Consider the following 23,155-nt stretch of genomic DNA (forward strand, 5'->3'; position numbering starts at 1 on the left):
GCAGGTGGGTGCTGGGCAGGCCAGGATATTCCCTGTGCACCACCGAGGAGCATCTGTCACCCTGTACCCTGGGAGGGCATGCTCTGGGGATGGTCCCAGACAGAGAAGCTACGGGAAATTTCTTTTCCCTTCTCCAGAGTTCCCATCCCTGACCTGAAGCTCTGGAAAGGTAAGAGGGCCTGGGACTTGAGGCAATTTATGGACCTTCCAGCTCTTGTGTCTGAAAGTCCTTGCAGCTGTTACAGATGCAGCCCTGATGAACAAGCATAGAGGGGCTGGCCCAGCCCCAGGCCCCCCACCCCGCACCTCCCCTCTACCTCGAGTCGTAAAAACACGACATCAGATGAGCTGTGGCTGCCGGCATTGCAAAAATTAATTCTGATTTGGTCATAAAGTTATAACGGGCTGGGATGAAATAATCCTAATGAGCTTCTTTTAATAAAGCTCACCAGTGGGGCCCCGTGCTGATGGCCCCCTTGGGGCTGAGCCTGCTTTCTGCTTCCCAGAGCCTCCAAAGAGCCTGCTTGCTTCCAAACAGGGCTTTCGCTGTGTCCTGATTATGCTTCTCCATAAACATATTTTATCTTAATGATCATCTTTAGGGGAATTTGCAGTCACGGAGGGCTTGTCTCAACGTTGTTAACAAATGAAGGGGATGACTTTCTTGCAGATGACCTCCCCCGGGGTGGGAGTTCCAGTGTGCTCCTCGAGACCCCAGGCTGCTGGTACCTAGGACTCTGGTCCACTCACGGTGGGGTCTGGTGGTGTTTGCAGCAGGAAGGCTGGGCTGGTGCTCTGGCCTTGACCTGGCTCTGTATGTGTCACTCTCCCCTTATTGGGAGCACTGCCTGTTACCCTGCTCTGCAGGAAGGTTGTAGGGATTTCAGCTTCAGGGACTCCTGAGCACTGGGGAAGGGAGACCAGTTGGTTCTCATCCACATGCTTGAAAGCTGGGCAGCAGCAGGGCCCCCAGGGAGCACGCCCAGCCACCCAGGTGCTTGCCCAGCAGAGGCTGGGGCAGTTCTGGGGGCGGGGACAGGGGAACCTGGAAAGCACACTGGCCTTGGAGTCCAGGGCCTACCCAGCACAGAGACCATTAAGCTGAATTTTCTTCTAGCAGTTTTGTGATTTCAGTTTCATCGTCCCGGGCCACCAGTACCGGGAGTTTGCTTTTGTTTACCATCCGAGGTCAGGGTTTGATCTTTTCCTCCATCTATGACCAGTTGTCCCAGCATCATTAAAAAGAGAAACCACTTCTCTCCAAAACCAGCTTGCTCCCCTCTCCTCTTCCCCTGCAGTGAGCGACCATTCTAAGGTGCTCAAAGGGTATCCTTTGGTCAGTGTATTATTTTTTTAGTTTTTTTTTTAAAGTTTATTTATTTGTATTATTTTTTAAAATGTTTATTTACTTTTGAGATACAGAGACAGAGCATGAGCAGGGGAGGGGCAGAGAGAGAGGGAGACACAGGATCCAAAGCAGGCTCCAGGCTCTGAACTGTCAGCACAGAGCCCAATATGGGGCTCAAACTCACAAACCGTGAGATCATTACCTGAGCTAAAGTTGGATGCTGAACCTACTGAACCACCCAAGTGCCCTTTAAGTTTATTTATTTATTTTGAGAGAGAGAGAGAGAGAGAGGGAGATCACAAGCGGGGGAGGGGCAGAGAGAGAGAGGGAGAGAGAGAATCCCAAGCAGGCTCTGAGCTGTGGGTGTGGTGCCAATGTGGGGCTCAAACCCATGAACTGTGAGATCATGACCTGAGCCGAAATCAAGACTCAGAGGCTTAACCAAGCCATCCACGGGCCCCAGTCAGTGTCTATTTTTGCAAAATCAGTGTTGCTCCTTGCTTGGGTCTGTATGTGTCTAACTGGCATAAGTGGTGCTGTGTTGTACAGCCCGCCATGTCTCACTTTCTGCACTCAGCCATGTTTCTGAGATCCATCTGTCCTGTATGTTGATGTCAAACCTCTAACATCCATGTAGCACTGTGTGGGGTGCACCTGCCTCATTTTGCCCCTCCTCCTGCCCTCTGATGACAGCCACGTTGTCTCCAACTCCCAGAAACCTGTCCAAGCAATGCTGCTGTGAACAGCTCTCAATTGCTTCCTTAAGGACCTGTGTGAGCATGCCTGTCTGCACACCTTGTCCAGGGCAGCGAAAAATGGCCCACAGGGGAAGGGTCGCTATATCCTGTCTTTACGCAGTGGACCCAAAAGTGACATTACTGGCCACCTGGTACTCTTACACATAATTGACTGAATGGTGCCAGGTTGCCAGAATGTCCACACCTGCTTCATGTTCACCATTTACCAAACCCCTGCTTTCAAATTGCTACCCTGTCATTTACTAATTTCATTTACTGTTTTATTATTTGATGAGCTATTTACAGCTTACATATAAATGAATATCAGAAATGATATTAAATTAATATTAAAACTGGAAGGCAAGCACACACGAGCTCTGCAACGAGAGAGAGCAGCACTGCCCCCGCTGGACAGAGGCTCCAGGAGAGGGTGAGGAGAGCACTCTCCGGGTCGTGGGCTGACTTCCCCTTTGCTGGGAGCTGACAAGGCCCCTTCTGGGGAAGTGGCAAGCAAGGTCACAAGGGAGTCTGGGGAAACACAGGGCTCTCCACAGCCGGGCGCCAGGCAAGGCTGAGGTGTGCACCAGGCACCAGACAGAAGTATGGTGAGAGGGAATGGCCTGCCCTGTACTTTCCACTTCCGAGCCCGCCATGGCCCTCTGGCTCTCGGGGAAAAGCTGAGAACTTCCAGGAGTGATACGTCTGTCCTCAGCAGAGCACGAGGAGAGAGACCCTCAGCAGCACGTGAATGAGAATCTGGGCCAAGCTCTCCTGGGTGTTCTGTCTTTGGGTTAAGAGGATGGTCCAGTGGAAATGTGTGGGGGGCCTGTGTCTTAGCGATGACCACCTGTCTCTTGCGTCACACGGAGGCAAGACTGCTCAGCTGCCCTCCACATCTGGTGCAGAACGGCTGTCCCGGGGTCACTTTTTACCATCCTCCAAGGGATTCCCTCTTCATTTTTTTTATTGGGTCTCCTGCTCCCCCCATCTCCAGTCTTCCATTTTCTTGATTGCCCCTCTTGTTTTGAAGAAATGTGACTTTCAGTAGCTTCTTGAGAAGAGGTGCTGGGCAGTTAAAACTTTAGAGAGCTGACACGCCTGGAAATGTCTTTATTTCACTTTCATACTTGCTGGAGAATTTGTTTGGGTATAGACTTTTAGTTAGGAAGTAATCTTTCTTCGGACTTCGAAAGCTTTGCTCCGTTGTTGTCCTGCTTTGAGTTCAGGGAAGACTAAAGCCATTCTGATTCCAATCCTTTGTTCCCTCTTATGTATCTGCTTCCCCCAGTGCCCTCCTATGCCCTGTGAAAGTCTGTAGAATTTTCTCTGTGTTCTGAAATACCATGGTGATGTGCCATGGAGCAGTTCTGTTTTCATCTGTGTTTTGAGTACTATCTGGGCCCTTTCAATCTGGCAAACACCTTCCCGTTGTGAGGAATTTTCTTGAATTATTTCATTAATTCTTTTCCTGTCTATTTTCCCTTTCCTCTCTTTATGAAGTTTCTATTGTATGGATGAAACATCTCCAGTCTGGTCTTCTAATTTTCTTAACTTCCCCCTCCTGATTGTTCAAGTCTCTTTGTTTCATTGTTTTACTTGCTGGGGGATTTCTCAACTTTATCTCCCTAGTCTTTCCACTGAGTTTGTCATTTCTGCTGAAATGGTTTTAATTTCAAAGGACCCTTTTTATTGTTCTCATCCTGTCCTTGTTCTCATACTATCCTTGTATATCTTCTCCTAGCTCTCAGAGGTTATTGATGATGGGCTGCCCCCACCTTCCTGTATCGTCTGTTTTTCCCCCACTTTCCTGTTGTTTGGTTGTCTGCCTCTTCTTGGTCTCCATCTGCCATGTCTGGAGTTTCCCTGGGAAAGCCAGTGATCCCTGGCTAGCTATTCATGTGTAACATTGGGCAACAAAAGAAATGACTAGGAGCTTGAAACATGTAGGCAGGGGGAACTGCGGACAGTGATACTACCTTTTGGTCTTTGGTTGATCAGATTCTGTAGAGAAGACCCCTCCCAGTCTCCATCCTGAGGGGTAAAGGCCTGACCTCCAGAATACTGTGGTGAATTGTGGAAGGGAGTTAGTGCCTCAGCATTGATTTAGTCCTCCTGGTTTTAGTTTGGTGCCTATGCTCTCAAATATACCTGGTGCCTGCAGCCCACAGACCCTTTTCCACCTTTCTGAGAGGGAACAAGCTTCCAGACCAATACCAGTGTTAGTTGTCAGGGCTGTCACAAGGGTACAGTATATGGGCAGGGCATTTGGCACTAGCCACCAATTGGTCCTGCTTATTTCAATCCTGTCTTCACTCCCACTCCCAGAAGTGCTTGGTGCCTTTGGTGGATTTTATGATGTAGACTAGAAGAGTCTCTTGGTTTTTCTCATTGCCAGCTTGGGATTCAACTTTCTCTGATATAGTAAGTCCATTACTATGAGACCATCTGCTTTCCAGCCTCCAACAGTTCTGTTAGTTTTTCCTCTGCTGCTCTCTGTGTCCTTGTAGCCTTGTGATTTAAAAAAAAAAAAATCACTTTACTAAAGTTGTAATGAGATTCCAGGAAGGAGCTAAATTGGTTGTATATGTTCAATCTATTATTTTACCCAGAAGCCCCTCATATGTTTGGATCTCTTTTTGGACTTTGTATTCGGTACCATTGATCTGTCTTTCATGACAGCAATGTCCCTATGTACTAATATTTTGTAATACTAAACATTAGCATATTAAACATATAAAGAACAGAAACATATCTTGTAATATGTTCTGTTAATTTGAAAGGTAAGTACCCCTGAGGGACGCCTGGGTGGCTCAGTCAGTTAAGCAACTGACTGACTCAGGTCATGATCTCACGGTTCATGGATTCAACCCGTGTCGGGCTCTGTGCTGATGGCTCAGAGCCTGGATTCTGCTTCAGATTCTGTGTCTCCCTCTCTCTGCCCCTCCCCTGTTGGTGCTCTGTCTGTCTGTCTCTCTCGCTCTCAAAAATGAATAAACATTAAAAAAAAATTTTTTTAATGTAAGTACCCCCCATTATTATTATTTTTCAATAGTTTCAAGATTTTTCTGGCTTTTTTTCTCTTCTAGCCTTGCAGTTATATCTTATTTTGTTGGTTTTTTTTTTTTTCAACGTTTATTTATTTTTTTGGGGACAGAGAGAGACAGAGCATGAATGGGGGAGGGGCAGAGAGAGAGGGAGACACAGAATCAGAAGCAGGCTCCAGGCTCTGAGCCATCAGCCCAAAGCCTGACCCAGAGCCTGACGCGGGGCTCGAACTCACGGACCGCGAGATCGTGACCTGGCTGAAGTCGGACACTTAACCGACTGCGCCACCCAGGCGCCCCTTGTTTTAATAATTCTTTGATGGAGATTGTATTACATTTATAGATTGATTTGGAGGAGAGTCAAACTTGGGTATTTTATTGGGTTTTAATAATTCTTTGATGGAGATTGTGTTAAATTTGTAAATGGATTTGGAGGAGAATCAACTTGCCATCCAGGATAGCATTGTTGTGTCTCCATTTATTGAGGTCTTCCTTTGTATTTGGGGGGAGTTTCAGACTATATTTGACTACTCATTGTGTGGTCTTTATACATTCATTCCTTTTTATTCCTAGATATTTCGTGGGCTTTGTTGCTGTATTTGAGAAGCCCTTTTGCCCATTCTCTTTCTTAGCTAGAAAGAAAGGCACTGGCCTTTGTGTACATATTTTACATCAGATGAGAAGTGTCTATTCCTTGTAGGCTTGGTAAAACTGTCCTATAAAACCCTCTAGGTTTTTCTTTGACTAGTTTTTCAGTTTTTCCTAAGGTTTATTCAGGTTTCCTAAACTGAGCCAGCAATTAGACTTTATATCCAATGTCTAGTGTAGGCTTATTGAAACTGTATCTTTAATTTCTGGTGTTTGGGGTTTGAGGGCATTTCCTCTTTTTGTTTTCTTTGATTTTCTCTCTGTGGTGGTGGCTATGGACATGACTTTTGAGTTTTCTTGCTGTCCTAATAGTCAGATTTGGAACGTGTTCCACATGTGCTTGAAAGGGGCACGTTTTCTGGTTGTTTGGGCTTCAGCTAGGTTGTCTCAGTAATGCAGATCCCCAACAGCCCTACCTCATGTTAGACTAATCCATCTATTGTTTTCTGGAATAAATGTATAAAAATGCACATAGAACTGCGATTTGTCTATTTTTCCTTGGATCAGGTTGAAGCTTTGTTAGGTTTCATATCTTTTATATCTTCTCAATGAATTGCTGATCAGTTTGTCCCGTTAATGCCTTGGGTTATATTTCATCTCATAAATACTGTTTTACTTTGCTTTTTTTGGTTGTTGTTGGCAATCACATGGTCCCTCTATTGTTGTGCCATTCTTCTGAAGGTCCCTGGGTCATTTTATCTTAGCTGTGTCTTGGGTAAGCAGTGCATAGCTGGATTTTGTGCCAGCTCACTTTTGCTCCTGCTCCCCCAACGCAGCCCTGCTCCACCTGCCTCTCCTCCCAGCCCCACTGCTGGCCCCAAGCACCCTCCCATTGCCTCTCTGCCCTGACTCCTTTCCTTCCCAGCCCTTCTGTGACTTGTAGGGCACTCAGGAAAGCGAGGCACCCAGGACCCATGGCTTCTGTCTTCCAGGGGGCCTCTCTCTGAGGCGGGAGAGGCCCTGAGGACCCAGCAGATTCACAGATGAGATTGGAACCACAAATGGTGGTGTGTTTTATGAAAGAAGAAGACAAGATGCTGTCAGGGAGACGTTGGGGGAGGGGAGAGCCTATTTTAATCAGGATGAAATAAGCCTAGTCCCCCTGAGGAGGTGACATTTCAGTTGACACGTGAAGGATGAGAAGGAGCAGGTCCAGTGAAAAATGAGGGGACAATCATTCCATGGATAGAGGACAACAGTCTTCTCTTGTCACTGAGAAGGGTCTTCTCAAGGCTCCGTGCACCCCATCTCCCATAGATGTGCAGCCAGCTCTGTGGGGGAGGCAGATGGGGACCAAACGTGTCCCTGAGGCCAGTGCTGGAGGGCCGTGGACCCCCTTCCCTGTGGGCCTTTTGGAGGACCCTTGCTGGGCTTGATGGGGAGCGCCAACTCTGAGCTGGAGTAGCAGCAGCAGAGAGGGCATCCCAGGTGAAGAGGTCAGCGTGGCGAAGTCCTCCCTGTGGGATTTGCAAACCCCCAGGACAGCAAACACACAGGCACCCTTGAACCTACAGAACCACCATCTACCACACGATGCTTCTGAGCCCTTTGCAGACTCAGGACCCAGGGTCTCTCTTCTCCAGGTTAAACGTTTTTGTTTCTGCCAATTTCAGTTTCCCCAACTCATCCCTCAGTGCTGGCAAAGTATGGGGACCGCTCCGGGGCGTGTTAACAACATTGGATCCCATGGCCCCGGGCTGGGCCCCAGCTCCTCCTGGGCTGAGTGGCTTGTCTAAGTCACTTGATCTTTCTGCTCCTGGGATTCCTTGATGCTAAACTGGGGACAGTAATGAGGACAGTGGGGAGCCTCCTCCTTGCAGTGGGGATCAGATGGCTGCTGGGGTGGCAGAGCTTTGTCCCTGTCCCCACCCCCAAATGCGGGGCTTGGTGCAGGCAGCACCCTGTGCTCCACGGGCTGTGGGTGAGCTCGGCCTCTGCGACCCACTGATTCCCCTGGAGGGCGGGTGCTTTGGCATTCCCTGGATACAATTCGGTTTCCCCTTCTCCCGTCCTGTCCCTGATTCTCTGAGGCATCCTGCCTGATCCCTTCTGGAGACTCTAAAACTGGGGACAGCTCTTGGAAGCTTCTTGCCTCATCATCCTTTAACTGAGACATGAGCAAAAAAAGCCCTAGCTGCCATGCAGAAGAAGGGTCCCCCCCCAGCACAGGGAATGCCAGGAACCCAAATCCCCGTTGTTAGGCACTAGAAAGATAGGGTCCTGCCACAGATGCCTCCAGTCAGGGGAGCCTTGGCCTGCAGGGATCCTGGCTTCTTCTGTCTACCGTAGAGCAGCCACCCGTGGGGACCAGCAACTTCTCGTGGGGAAAGGCTGTGTACAGAGGGCAACAGGAGCCAAGAGCAGGAGATGGGCAGCTCTGAAAGCTTGTTATCCTGGCCTGGGATCTCAAGTCATCATGACACCAACAACCCAGGGTGTGGTGTCTGGGCCCTGGTGCCCCTGTGGCTGAAGGTGGGGCTGAGAGCCCAGCTCCTCTGCAGCACCACCTGTCCACAAAGAGTCTTCCAGAATAATTCTCACTTGTCCCTAAAGCTTCTAGTCTGCTGCCTCCTCCAGACAGGAGCAGGAACTCCCTCTATGTCACAGTGGTGCAGAGCAGATGCTGGAGGCAGGATAGGGACTCTGAAAGCAGCTCAGACTCAGGCGAGGCAGCCTGCCATCTGGTCCCGCCCCGCCACTCGGCCCTGTGCATATGTTTCCTCTTCGGGGCTGACAAACAAGCCCCTGTGGTGTGCATCCCATCACTGTCCCCATCTCACAGATGGAAAGACTGATGGGACTCCCCCTGCACCTGTTGGCACAAACCTGCCACCTGGCCACGGGACAGACACCAAGCAGGGAAAGCAGAGGTGAGGGAGGTAAAGGAGATGAAGGAGAAGCAGAGAGGGGAGGGCTCTGACAGAACAGAGGACTAAGTCAGGCCAAGGCCAAGTGACTGCTTGCATTTCTGTCCCTCCTGGGGTCCTCATGTCCCCCTGTGCACCCTGACGCACACACGCACACATGGCAGGTGCTGGCCAGGGGCCCCTCCAGGGGTGGAGACAGCGATGGGGAGGGCGGGCCTGCACGCAGTGCCCGTGCAGAGCTGATCATCCTGCTGGGCTGTCTGGGTATGATTCAGGGCCATCCTCGCCGCTCCCAGAGGAGACACCAGCTACTTAAGTCTGACAGGGGATTTGAGGAATTGCTACTCTATTTTTACACATTTATTTCTTTGCATTTCCAACAAGCAGGGACAGCTCACCTTCAAAACCACCTTGGGAAGCAGAAAAATGGTAATTTCCATTAAAAAAAAACCTCTTCCTTGGGGAAGAGGCTAGATGTTACCCTCTGCCCCTGTCAAGCCCAGGGTCACTGATGGGTGGTCCCTAGGTGAAACCAGCCATAGAGGTGCTTATTAGGGCCACATGACATTTTAAAAATAACTCATTGGGTTGACAGTATTTCAGAATTGGGAGATTTTGTGTTAAAATCTAGAAGAGCCATCTTCTCTTGAGGAATTAGGACAGGGGGGTCACAGGTTGGGGGCAGGTGATGGGCAGGTAACACTGGGCTGTGGATCGACAGCCATGCTTGGAGGTGGGACACATGGGGCCCATGTCCCCAGGCCACCTGACCTGCTGCTGTCACTGCCCTCCTGGCTCCCGAAGGCATCAGAGTGTGCCCCTGATCCTGGGAGTTGTCATGCAGTGACCCCTCCCAATGTTCCCCATGGGTGGGAGGGTTGAAGGGGCTGCCTCTCGGCCAGAGCTGGCTGGGACACATCTTGTAGCCAGATCTGCCAGGCAAGCACAGTTTTTAGCGAAATTTATGTTTCAGGTCCATGAAAAACAGCAACCTTTTCTAAAGACACAACAGAAATGCCAATTTCACCTCAAGCATAATTATTACTGTTATAGTTATTACTTGGATCATGAGTATTTGGGGGATGACTTGGACGTTCTAGAATTCCTTCCCCCAAGCCCCAAGCCCTGTAGGGATGCCCCAAAACCAAAGGTCAAAGTGCCGATGGGGAGAAGCAGGTGACATCCCTGCCTCTGGAAGCCTCAGCCCTGCTCAGACATGGCAAGACCTACGGGAACACATCCACAAGATCAGCAGGGTCTGCCAAGTCCCTAGGCCTAGGGCCACATGAGCACTGATAGGACCCAGAGGCCAGGCTGAAATCTCTTCCACTGTCAATCTTAGATGTCTCCTCAGTTTCCCTACAATGGGCTCCATCCTGAAGCCCGGGCCGTGCAGAGACCCCATCCTGGTTTCAGCAGGCCTGTTGCTCAAGCCAAGTCCCACTGTAGGGATTTGTGGCCCCCTGAGGGACGAGTGGCAGGCTCCTGTCTGATCCTGGGTCAACTGCCTAGTAATCCCCTGACACCAACACTGGTCTTCCTGACCTGTCCTTGTGCACCGGGTTGCTTACCTGGCCTAAAGGCCTTTGCTCCTCCTGGTCCCTCAGGGTTGGAGGTGGGCTCCTGGCCACTCTCCCCTCCTCCCTTTGGAGCTCCTGCATGCTTACAGCCCATGTATGAAGCCACAGTGACACAGAGCTCACCCAGCCCTTTGTTCCATCCGTCATTACTGGCTCAGACCAGGATAACAAGCTGTCAGAGCTGCCCATCTCCTGCTCTTGGCTCCTGTTGCCCTCTGTACACAGCCTTTCCCCACGAGAAGTTGCTGGTCCCCACGGGTGGCTGCTCTACGGTAGACAGAAGAAGCCAGGATCCCTGCAGGCCAAGGCTCCCCTGACTGGAGGCATCTGTGGCAGGACCCTATCTTTCTAGTGCCTAACAACGGGGATTTGGGTTCCTGGCATTCCCTGTGCTGGGGGGGGACCCTTCTTCTGCATGGCAGCTAGGGCTTTTTTTGCTCATGTCTCAGTTAAAGGATGATGAGGCAAGAAGCTTCCAAGAGCTGTCCCCAGTTTTAGAGTCTCCAGAAGGGATCAGGCAGGATGCCTCAGAGAATCAGGGACAGGACGGGAGAAGGGGAAACCGAATTGTATCCAGGGAATGCCAAAGCACCCGCCCTCCAGGGGAATCAGTGGGTCGCAGAGGCCGAGCTCACCCACAGCCCGTGGAGCACAGGGTGCTGCCTGCACCAAGCCCCGCATTTGGGGGTGGGGACAGGGACAAAGCTCTGCCACCCCAGCAGCCATCTGATCCCCACTGCAAGGAGGAGGCTCCCCACTGTCCTCATTACTGTCCCCAGTTTAGCATCAAGGAATCCCAGGAGCAGAAAGATTAAGTGACTTAGACAAGCCACTCAGCCCAGGAGGAGCTGGGGCCCAGCCCGGGGCCATGGGATCCAATGTTGTTAACACGCCCCGGAGCGGTCCCCATACTTTGCCAGCACTGAGGGATGAGTTGGGGAAACTGAAATTGGCAGAAACAAAAACGTTTAACCTGGAGAAGAGAGACCCTGGGTCCTGAGTCTGCAAAGGGCTCAGAAGCATCGTGTGGTAGATGCTGGTTCTGTAGGTTCAAGGGCGCCTGTGTGTTTGCTGTCCTGGGGGTTTGCAAATCCCACAGGGAGGACTTCGCCACGCTGACCTCTTCACCTGGGATGCCCTCTCTGCTGCTGCTACTCCAGCTCAGAGTTGGCGCTCCCCATCAAGCCCAGCAAGGGTCCTCCAAAAGGCCCACAGGGAAGGGCGTCCACGGCCCTCCAGCACTGGCCTCAGGGACACGTTTGGTCCCCATCTGCCTCCCCCACAGAGCTGGCTGCACATCTATGGGGGATGGGGTGCACGGAGCCTTGAGAAGACCCTTCTCAGTGACAAGAGAAGACTGTTGTCCTCTATCCATGGAATGATTGTCCCCTCATTTTTCACTGGACCTGTTCCTTCTCATCCTTCACGTGTCAACTGAAATGTCACCTCCTCAGGGGGACTAAGCCTGAACTCTAGTCCAGGGTGGGCTCCAGGCCTGGTGGGAAAGGAGAAGAGAACCAGAGCAGATGCCACAGCTGTGCTGCCAGGGAGATGCCATTTTAGTCTCCTGGGCCTGACAGGGCTCCAGGCCCTTGGGACCCTCAGCTGAGGCCCCTTGGACCCTCTCTCCCACCCCAGGCAGACTGTGGAGTCCTTATCCCTGCACAATTCAGTCAGGCAACCACCCATCTCCTCAGCCTGTGACAAGGAGTAGACACAATTTACCGGAGAGAGAGAGGGGAGAGGAGTGCCCATGGGTGGTCTTGACCCCGCACAGGTGTGAGTGGGCCTTGCCCAGAGATGAGGGGCCTTGCTTCAGTGGAGGCAAGTTCTGGAAGAGGAGCTGCCTAAGGAGATGCTGTGGGACACACACCACCAGGGCTGGCCCTTCGTCTCCCTGGTTTTAACGTGGTGGCCACACTGGGGAGACCAGCCTTTGGGCACCTGGGCGGCCCTTCTTGGGTATTCAAGTGTGTGAATGGATGGAAAGAGCTGGCTGTGGTCATGCACACTCCTAGCTGGGCAGGCCAGCTTCTTGGCCTCTCCATTCACTGCTGGGTTCCAGGCCTGGTGTCTGTGATGGCCAAGGAGTTGGTTTGCATGCTGCTGGGCCTAAGCCCACTTGACACTCACTCTGCCCTCTCTGAATCTCTGTCCGTTCCTCTGTAAAATGGGGACAGTTCAGGTGCTGTGAGTTTTCAACAAGGTGATGGCCAGGCTGGTGCCGAGTGGTATCCAGGTGGGGTTTTGCCTTGTTTCAATGTACCTGGCAAGCCTGGGCTGCTACTGCAGATTGTGTCCTCTGTCCTTTCAGGGCCCCCCCCGGGCAGCCTGGATAACCTCAGCCGTGCCCTGGGTGTCCTGGAGGAGCGTGTCAATGGCTCGAGGCGCAGAGCAAGAAGGCACGCTGCAGATGGTGACTACAACATCGAGGTTCTGCTGGGTGTGGATGACTCTGTGGTCCAGTTCCATGGGAAGGAGCATGTGCAGAAGTACCTGCTCACGCTCATGAACATCGTAAGTGGCGGTCGGTGGTGGGGTGGAGCAGTGGGGCTGCTGGAAAGGTCACCATATCAGCCTGTGGGCAAGACCTCCCAGGACCCCAGTGCAGAGGTAAGTCAGGGGCAAGAGGATTTGAACGAGCCAATTGCTGGGCAGAGAGACCCCTGCCCATCTGTCCACCTTCCTCTCCACCTGCCTTATGTGAGTCATCGACCCTCTGGAACTCAGCCCTTTCATCCCCAAAGTGGGGCCAAAGTCAGGTTTGCAGAGCATATTTTATTTTAATTAATTAATTAATTAATTTTGGAGAGAGAGACAGAGCATGAGTGGGGGAGGGGCAGAGAGAGAGGGAGACACAGAATCCAAAGCAGGCTCCAGGCCCCGAGCTCTGAGCTGTCAGCACAGAGCCCGATGTGGGGCTTGAACTCATGAACTATGGGATTATGACCTGAGCCAAAGTAGGACGCTTAACAGACTGAGCCACCCAGGTACCCCAAGCATATTTTATTTTGGAGACTGTTGTCGTGTTTAACCTCGTCTCGTTTTTGAAAAGTGCTTTGATGTAGTAATAATAATTATGATAATAATAATAATAATAACAATGAAACAACCACGATGGCTACGATCATTGAGCTCTTACTGAGTGACTATGTGCCAGGCCCCTGTAGGCATGTATTATCTTAGGCAATCTTCACACTAATTCTGCAAGACTAGTAGATATAAAATCTTGCCTGCCTTGAACATATGTGCGCTTCCCCAAGAATTACACTGCTTTCCAACCCGGCTGAAAGTCCTGCTGAAGGAAAACTCTCTGTTTTCCATACTCACACCAGCTCTTCTGACACCATATGTATGGGTTTTCCATAACAAGTGCTCCCGACACTACCCAGAGTTAGCACGGATCCCACGGGGTAAGGGCTCAGTCCCACAAGACTGGCCTCACTTCGGATGCCACTCACAAGTCCTGCATTGTCACCTGACAACCTGGTCAGAAGACCCAACCAGCCGTAAATCAAGGGTTCCCATGACTCCCTCCTCGAGTTCAACTGTTTGCTTGGTTCGGTTCACAGAACTCAGGAAAACCCTACTTACTGTCACTGGTATATTATAAAGGATGCAACTCAGGAAGAGTCAAATGGAAGAGATGCATGGGGCAAGGTAGGTGGGAAGGATTGACAGCTTCCCTGCCCTCTCCGGGCACACCACCCTCCCAGCACCTCAGTGTGTTCACCAACCTGGAAGCTCTCAAAACTCCATGGTTTACAGTTTTTCTGGCAGTGTTATTGGCCATGGTGATTCGGTCGTCTTTCTCCCTAGGAGCCTGGGGTGGAAGTGGGGGGGGGCAGTGCTAAAAGTTCCAACCTTCTGATCACCCAGTTGATTCCTCTGGCAACTGGCTTCCCCCATCCTGAAGCCATCTAGGTCCCACCAAGAGTCACCTCATTAGCATAAACTCAGGTACCCTTGAAAGGGGCTTATTATGAATAATAAACTTTTCCTGTCACCCCTGTCACTTGGAAATTATAGGGTTTAGGAGGTCTGTGTCAGGAACTGGGGGGAAGAGACCAGTAGATATTTATTATTATGTCACACTTGGGTTAGTTAACTCCTAGCCCCACCATTAACCTGGTGTGAAGGGTCTCTCTGTCACACATACCCGGTGCTGCATGAGCCAGTAGGAGGAAGTCTAGAATTTTTCTCGGTTTTGCCAGTTAACTTCAGTTTATTCATTTCCACCTTCATGATCTGACTGTATCCCAACTTTGGGTAATAGGATGGTTTGGTTAGTTTCTTGAAAAGCCTGAGGAATACAAAAATTCCTAAATTGAAATGTATTTTATCATAGCCAAAGAAAAAAGTGTTTTATGACATAAATTGGAGGAGCTGAGGAACAGTAGTTGGGTCGCGTCTTTTTTCCCTGTGGCACCCAGCAAGCATTTATTGGACACGTGCTTGTCCCAGGGCATGGCAGACAGCCTGGGGCTCAGAGACAAGGGCGGGGGGATGTCTGCCCTTCTAATCTGAGCTCTGCCTTCCAGTGTAGTCAGGGAGATGAGGCACCCTGTTTGAGTGTGTGTTGCCCTGACAATTAAGACCCTATAAGGCACTGTGTCCTCATTTAGGGCTGTGCACACCCAGGACAGAGTCCCTGGGGGCTGATGGAAGTCATGCCCCTTTGGTGGTCTTGGGGAGGAGGGAGATGGAGAAATCATGAATAAGTGAGAAAGGATGACCTTCCAGGGCAACGCTGTCCAACAGAACTTTCTGCAGTGCTGAGAATGCTCAAAATTCTGCCCTGCCCGATGTGGCAGCCACTAGCCAACCCTTGAGCACTTAAAATGTGGCTGACACGATGGGAGAACTGAATTTTTACCTTATTTGATATTCAGTGGAGTTTTAAAATTTTAACTTAAAAATATTTTTTAAAAGTTTACTTATTTATTTTGAGAGAGACAGAGAGAGCACAAGCAGGAGAGGGACAGAGAGAGAGGGAGAGACAGAATCTCAAGTAGGTTCCACATTGTCAGTGCAGTGGGTCTTGAACCCATGAAACCATGAGATCATGACCTGAGCTGAAATCAAGAGTTGGACGCTTAACTGACTGAGTCACCCAGGGGCCCTAAAATTTTTTTTAATTGTGGTAACATACATATAAAGTTTACCACCTTCACAATTTTATTTTTATTTTATTTTATTTTTTCTAATTTTTTAACGTTTATTTATTTCTGAGAGACAAAGACAGAGCATGAGCGGGGGAGGGGCAGAGAGAGAGGGAGACACAGAATCCGAAGCAGGCTCCAGGCTCTGAGCTGTCAGCACAGAGCCTGATGTGGGGCTCGAACTCACCAACCATGAGATCATGACCTAAGCTAAAATCAGTCACTTAACTGACTGAGCCACCCAGGTGCCCCTACATTCACTATTTTAAAAGTGTATAGTTCATTGGGGTGGTTAAGCGTCTGACTTAGGCTCAGGTCATAATCTCATGGTTTGTGGGTTGGAGCCCTTCGTCGGGCTCTGTGCTGACAGCTGAGAGCCTGGAGCCTGCTTCAGATTCTGTGTCTCGCTCTCTCTCTCTGTGCTCCTCTCGTACTCACACTCACTCTCTTGCCTTCTCTCTCTCTCTCTCAAAAATAAATAAACATTTAAAGAAATAAAGTGTGCAGTCCTGGGACATTAACTATGTTCACACCACTGTTCAACCATCCCTAACATCCATCCATCAGAACTCTCTCATCTTGTCCCCATTAAACACTAACTCCCTACTCTCCCCTCCCCTGGCCCCTGGAAATCACCCTTCTACTTTCTGTCCCTGTGGTTCTGACTAATTTAGTTACCTCATATAAGAGGAGTCATATGGTATTTATCTTTTTGTGACTGGCTTATTTCACTTAGCATAACGCCTGCAAGATTCATCCATGTTGTGGCGTGTGCCAGAATGTCCTTTTTAAGGCTGAATACAATCCCCTTGTGTTCCTCCATTGCCTTGTGTTTATTCGTTCATCTGTCGATGAGCAATTGAGTTGCTTCTGCTTCTTGGTTATTGTGAATAGTGCTGCTGTGCATGTGGGTGTACAAATATCTCTTCATGTCCCTGCTTTTCAGTCTTTTGGAGTATATACCCAGAAGTGGAATTTCAGGATTATATGATAGTTCTATTTTTTTTTTTAACATTTACTTATTTTATTTTTGAGACAGAGACAGAGAGAGTGCTCAGGTGAGCAGGGTGGGGAAGGGCAGAGAGAGAGGGAGACACAGAATCCGAAGCAGGTTCCAGGCTCCGCGCTGTCAGCACAGACCCTGATGCGGGGCTCGAACTCACCAACCGCGAGATCATAACCTGAGCCGAAGTCAGACGCTTAGCTGACTGAGCCACCCAGGCGCCCCTAAGGTAGCTCTATTTTGTATTTTTTGAGGAACCTCCATACTGTTTTCCGCAGCAGCGCACCATTTTACATTCCTTCCCAGCAGTGCCCGAGGGTTCCAGTCTCTCTGCATCCTCACCAACACTTGTTATTTTTGATAGTAGCCATCCAGTGGGTAATTTAATTCATTCGTAATTCATTGACATTTGGATTTAGATCACCATTGTGGCTAGTGGCCACCCTATTGGACAGTGGCCCTGAGACCCGAGGGTGCTGGCTCACCTGGAGCTGTAGCCGGAGCCCCAACTGGCCCTAGAAGGCCTGGCCAGGGCAGATCTCCCTCTCCCTGTGAGTACACAGCTGGTTATGGGGCTTCCCAGCCCTGGAGCCAAACCAGCAACGTGGAGGACAGATGTGGCGGCAGCTGGCCCGGACTGCGCTCCAAGTGAGGCATTTGGTCAGCTGTGAGGACAGCCACGGCCAGGGCGGAAACACTTCCAGTGTCTGAGGCGTAGGGGCCCCACCCTGGACAGATACAGCCTGTCCCCTGAGGAAGACCATAAAGACCCTGGGAGGGGGGTCTGGTGGGGGTTCTGATGGCAGGGACCCAGAGAATGAAGGCTCTGAGGAGGAGCAGGGGCCGAGGTGGATGGGAGGCGGGTATGGCTGGACCCTGGCAGCTCTAAGCTGGGCTGTTTTCTATCGTTCAGGGTGATACTGCTGCACAGATCCCTTTGGGACCTCTTTGCAGCAGAGTCTGGGCTGGGATGTGGGTCCTGGTGTGACATAGACATTTCAGGTTCTTCAGATATCCATGTGCTCTCTTCTTCCCTCCCAATTACCAGCCTCCCTTTTACCTCATTTGGAGCTGTGTGGCTAGTTTTCTCTAATGGTCTGTGTAGAAGGAAGTGATGTGTCACCTCTTGGCCAAGGCGATTAAGAGCCAGTGTGTCCCTTCCTTCTGTTTCTTTCCCTAACACAGTGACCCCGGAAGCCATATATCCCAGTAAGTGCAGGTACAGAACGAGGCAGGACCACCCAACCTCTGCTGGCCTGTGATGTGTATAAAGAAACACATGCCAGCTTTATTGTGTTAGTTACTGATGTGGTGGAGACTTTGTTATGCGGCAGAGCTCATCCTGGGCTGACTAATACACCTGGCACTTGATCATTCTGTCAACAACTGTTCATTGGGCATATCCTGTATGTCAGGCAAGGGGTATAGCTGTGAGCACAACAGGACACAGCCATAGCTTGCATTCTGGTGGGGGGCACAGACAATATTCAAGTGAAAAGCAAAAGAGGTAATTTCAGATAAGGACAATGAAAGAAATAAAATAGCGAGGTGGAGAAAGGAGAAGGGCTGGGAAATGTGGGCCACTTTATACAGGTGGTCAGGAAGGACATGCACAGAAAGTAACACTGCAGCTAAGATTCAAATGATAGTGGATGACTGTGGGAAGAGGCAGGACAGAGTGTTCAGAGAGAATGGGCAGTGCAAAGGCCCTGAGGCAAGAATGAGGTCAGCACATTTGAAGGTGTGAGAAAGGGCTGGTGTGTGGGGAACAAGGGGCCCAGGTAGGAAGGGAAGTTGCAGGTGAACAAGGCTAGTCACTGGATGTTGAGAGGGACTTGGATGTGATCCGAAGGGCAGTGGGAAATCTCCAGAGGTGCCACTTCCTTCCTGCATTTACCGGCAAAGACATTTTATTCGTAGGGAAGTGGGAATTAATCAATCCATCCCTCTCTCTATCCAAGACTCTCTGGAGGGTGAGAAGGGTTGTACATGTTTGCTGAACATCACAAGAGTCACCTGAGTGCAGAAAATATCCTACGGCATTCAGACCTCTGACCCCCACCAACGCACTCCAGCACCTCCTGCCAGGTCCAGTTTCCTTCCTTTCCTCCCTAAATCTAGAAACTAACGTTCCTTGTTTATTAAAAGATGCTCTATTTGGGGGCGCCTGGGTGGCTTAGTCGGTTGGGCATCCGACTTTGGTTCAGGTTATGATCTCACTGTTCATGGGTTTGAGCCCCGCGTCAGGCTCTATGCTGACAGCTTGGAATCTGGAGCCTGCTTCAGATTCTGTGTCTCCCTCTTTCTCTGCCCCTCCCCCACTCTCTCTCTCTCTCTCTCTCTCTCCCTCTCTCTCTTTCTATCGCTCTCTCTCTCAAAAATAAATAAATTTTTAAAAATATACTGTATTTAACAGAGACAATAAATTATTTATGATGGAAAAGGAGAATATAAATCCGGCAGGAATGTGAATGTCTTCACCTACCAATTATTGCCTATTACCTCATTTTAGCGGTGGCATCACATTGAATCACATAGCATGCCTTTTATGTAACCGATTATTGATATGACATAGTCACATAACAAAATTTATTTCCCTATTAGATGTCAGAGTGGACACTAGCTGTAATGAACACCCTTACAGCTAAATCTGTCACTCATCCATTACTGTTTCCTTAAACTGAGTCCCTAAAAGTGTAGTGCCTGGTCAACAGGTATGGGCATTTTAAAGTTTTCTGTGCCAGAATGTTCTCTGTTAGGGTTTCACCTATTAATGCTCCACTGAGCAAATGCCTGTCTCCCCTCCTCCTCCTACCACTGAGTCCTTTTTAGCTATGGTAATTTGAAAGCAATGCTGGGATATACTTTTTGTCTTTAAGTTGTATTTATTCGATGGTAATGAAGTTGCATCTATAAAAATATATATGTACTTTAAAACAGCAATCATCTTACATGTTTAGTATTGGCCTATTCATGTTCTTTATTCTATGGGGACATTAGTTTCTATCTTGTTAATTTGAAGAACATTTATATTTGAATAGGTTCACTTTTTGTCTGTCATGTGGGTGGAAAATATTCCCTGTAATTCTGTTTTTTGCCCTTTGTTTTGTTTTGGGGCAGTTTGCTATGGTTTACATTTTTGTGTGTGGTGGTGTCCTGAGATCTTTCTCTCCCTGGGTTTTCCCTTGGGTGCCATGTTTGGCACTTCACACCCTCCCCCAGAAGTTAATCTTCTAGAGCTTTGCTCTGGTCACCCTGGCAGACTCCTGTGGCTTCTTGTCAGCAGACCGTTTCCCAAACTCTTGGCCCTACACTAACCACCTGGCCATTCTTGCTGAGTTCAGCCACATCAGAGACCCAGAATGTCTCTGATTACCAAACTCCTGGGGCCCAGGGCAGAATGAAGGTGTGGCTCTCTTGTTTGTAGATCAGGAAAAAGTGCCCTTAAAGGTACATATAAAGGCTTTTTCCTTTTTCCTGTGATCTCTGTCTCTCAAATTGTCAAGATTTAAAAATTATCTACTGATTGTCACTGTAAACAATGAAAAATTAGAATTTTAAAGTATTATCATGAATTTTACCAGTTACCTTTATATTGTAAAAAGCTTATTTTATTTTATATTATCTTTGTTTTTTAAATGTTTATTTCTTTATTTTGACAGAGAGAGAGAGAGAGAGAATGCGTGTGCGGGCACATGCCCCTTTGCAGGGAAGGGGCAGAGAGAGGGAGAATCCCAAGCAGGTTCTGTGCCGTCAGCATGGAGCCTGACTCAGAGCTTGATCCCACGAACCGTGAGATCGAGACCTGAGCTAAAATCAAGAGTCGGATGCTTAACTGACTGAGCCACCCAGGCGCCCCATACAAAGCTTATTTTATTTTATTTTATTTTATTTTATTTTATTATTATTTTTTTAAACGTTTATTTATTTTTGAGACAGAGAGAGACAGAGCATGAATGGGGGAGGGTCAGAGAGAGAGGGAGACACAGAATCCGAAACAGGCTCCAGGCTCTGAGCAGTCAGCACAGAGCCCGATCCGGGGCTCGAACTCACGGACCGCGAGATCATGACCTGAGCTGAAGTTGGACGTTTAACTGACTGAGCCACCCAGGCGCCCCACAAAGCTTATTTTAAATGCAGATATTACAGCATTTAACTTGGATGCAGAATTACCAAAATTAAACAGACTTGTGTTTCATGGCTCATGCCCGGAGGGTGCCAGAAGTTCACACAAAACACAAGCCAGACTCAGAATGTTGGAAGGAGGAAGAGAGGAGCCCCCAGGAATGGAGCCAGTGGAGGGAGTGCTCTCTTAGACGCAGATTATCACAGGTGCCCCAGGTCACAGCCAGCAGCAGGAGATATGCCCTCTGGGCCTGACAGCTGTTTTGTCCCCTGACTGCTGCCCCTGGAAGAGCACATCATGCTTGTGCCCTGGTATGGGGTGGGGATCTGGGGACATTAAGCCTGGCATCTCTCCTTCCTTCAGGCCCACCGCCCCAACCCAGGGCAGATGGTCAAGGCTCTTTACACCTTAGCAACTGGATGGGGGTGCCCAAGAGACTCACCTCCACTGAGACCCATGTGGGGCTGCCCTGGGTGGGACCACCACTGCCATGTCCTGGCCCGAGAGACCATGGGGCATGTGCACCCACCTTGCGCCTGCATGCAGGCCCCTGCCCAGGGCAGAGAGTGGCAGTGATCACAGGGTGGGGAGTGGGACACCGAGACCTTGTCCTGTGGAGTCAGGACCACTCGTGAGCCAAGACCTCACTATCCTGTTGGATTTTACTTACAAAACACAAATTCAAAAGTGAAATGATGAGGAATGTCAAGACAACAACCTCAGAGCATTAAACCCCAAGTGCAGGGCCCTTCTGGGTATAGGCCCTGGTCGCTGGCCCATGAACTCAGCAACATGAGCCCTGCACTGAGACCCCTTAGCCCAACCCAACCCTCTCCAGACACCTGATGTGGCCTGTGCTCCCTGCTTCGGGCCCCATTCTCCATGGCCCTTCTCCATCCTCTGCTTGTCCAGAGGCTGTCAGCCCAAAGCTACACTGACTCTCAGCTTTCTGTCCAGATGAAGAAGGCTGTGCCTGAGAGAGTGCTGGGGCCAGATTACTGGCAGTGGCCTCGTCCTCTGGGGCCCTCACACTGGTTTTTAGCTCCCAAATTCCAGAGGCTCAAAGGTTGCTAGCAAACCCAGGATGAGGCCCTGTCCTTTTGGCCTCGGGGTCCTTAGCCTAGTCAGAGAGGCTGTGAAGCCCCACTGAGAGCTTCTATCCACCTCTTGTGGGAGGAAGGGTCTCCTTCCCAGCGCTGGGAGGGCTGTAAGGGCAGAACTGTGAGCCGTGAGCAGATATGTGGCCTGTTCAGCCAGGCTGGCTCCTCCAGGCCCCATTGCCACACCGCCGCTGGGCCCCACCTGGGCTCTCTGCTTAGATGTGGCTCTCCCGCAGCCGGCCTCCCTCTGCCGCATCCCATTCCTGCTCCTCCCAGCCTTCAACCCTGGCTCATGCTGTGGCTCCTCTGGGCCCAGCCTTGGGAATGAGGAGCTTCCCTCTGCCCAGGACTCCCCTCTTCCACGGCCTCTCCTGGTGCACTGGAAACCACTGTCCTGTTTCACCCTTTCCCCTTAGAAAAGTGCTCCCCTCTGTGTCTGGTGCTCCCAAGCTAGGCTGCAGTCAGCACACCTGAACACACCTGCTGGGTGTGTAGAGGAATCACCACATTTTCACAGACCTGCTCTGCCAGTGCCTGACTCGTCTCTGCCTCCAAACTTGGTGTGTGACAGCGGGTGCCTGGATGCAGCCCCCATGCTCATGGCACGTCCAGTTACCTTGCTAGGCACAGATGGTGGCTTTTCTCCTGGCTCCGGTGAATGGGAGGCCAGGGACAAATACCTTCGGAGGAGACTAGAGCCATGATTCAAGTAACATGTTTACGTATGCATTTTGAAAAGTAAAGGGGCGCTTGGGTGGCTCAGACTTCAGCTCAGGTCATGATCTCACCATTTGTGAGTTCAAGCCCCGTGTCGGGCTCTGTGCTGACAGCTCGGAGCCTGGAGCCTGCTTCGGATTCTGTGTCTCCCTCTCTCTCTGTGACCCTCCCCACTTGCACTCTCTCTCTGCCTCTCTCAAAATAAATAAACTTAAAAAAAAAAAAGTAAAGTAAAATTTGTGCCAAAACTTTAGCAAATCTACACCTTGGGTCCAAGACCCAAAAAGGCTTCTCATGTGGGTTATTGCCTTTAGCTAAAGCACCAAACAATCCTGCTCTTCCCTGAGACACCAAAGGCCTTGATGGGATCTCAGTATCCACAAAGACCTACAATTTCCTATCTGAGCTGCTGGTCTGATTGTACTCCTTGTGGATGTAGGTGAGGCTGACCATTGCGTTGGGTGATGGCTTGCCCCAGAAGGTGGCCCACGATCCTCTTTACCTTTGGGTATGTCTGCCAGAGGCCGCCGAGGCCGTCACTGTCTGCCCTGGAAGTGCCACTCTTTTTGGATGGCAAACATTTTAAAACATCAATTTTATGTTAAACTAACCTTGGGCGTGTTACTATTGAGTTAAAGCAAAATTCACAGCAGCTTTTCCAGATAAACAGAGATGCTAAAGTACGGTTGCCAAAATATAACCCAAGGGCCAAATCTGGCCTGTCATCCTTTTTTTTTTTTTTTTTTTTAATAAAGTTTTGGGATATAGCCACACCTGTTCATTTGTGAATTGTCTGTGGCTGCTTTTGTGCTCTAATAGCAGA

At 49.9% G+C, this 23,155-nt stretch overlaps 1 protein-coding gene across 1 annotated transcript in view; it reads left to right on the forward strand.

Moving 5' to 3' along the window:
* ADAMTS2 (ADAM metallopeptidase with thrombospondin type 1 motif 2) overlaps positions 1 to 23,155 on the forward strand; it is a 243,665-nt gene that overhangs the window by 130,206 nt on the left and 90,304 nt on the right. Inside the window, exon 4 of the mRNA XM_045485147.1 lies at positions 12,539 to 12,741. Within this exon, the coding sequence (XP_045341103.1) occupies positions 12,539 to 12,741 (203 nt within the window). The remainder of the gene's footprint in view (positions 1 to 12,538; positions 12,742 to 23,155) is intronic.

This window comes from Leopardus geoffroyi, chromosome A1, assembly GCF_018350155.1.
Source record: "Leopardus geoffroyi isolate Oge1 chromosome A1, O.geoffroyi_Oge1_pat1.0, whole genome shotgun sequence".
Taxonomy (NCBI): Eukaryota; Metazoa; Chordata; class Mammalia; order Carnivora; family Felidae; genus Leopardus; species Leopardus geoffroyi.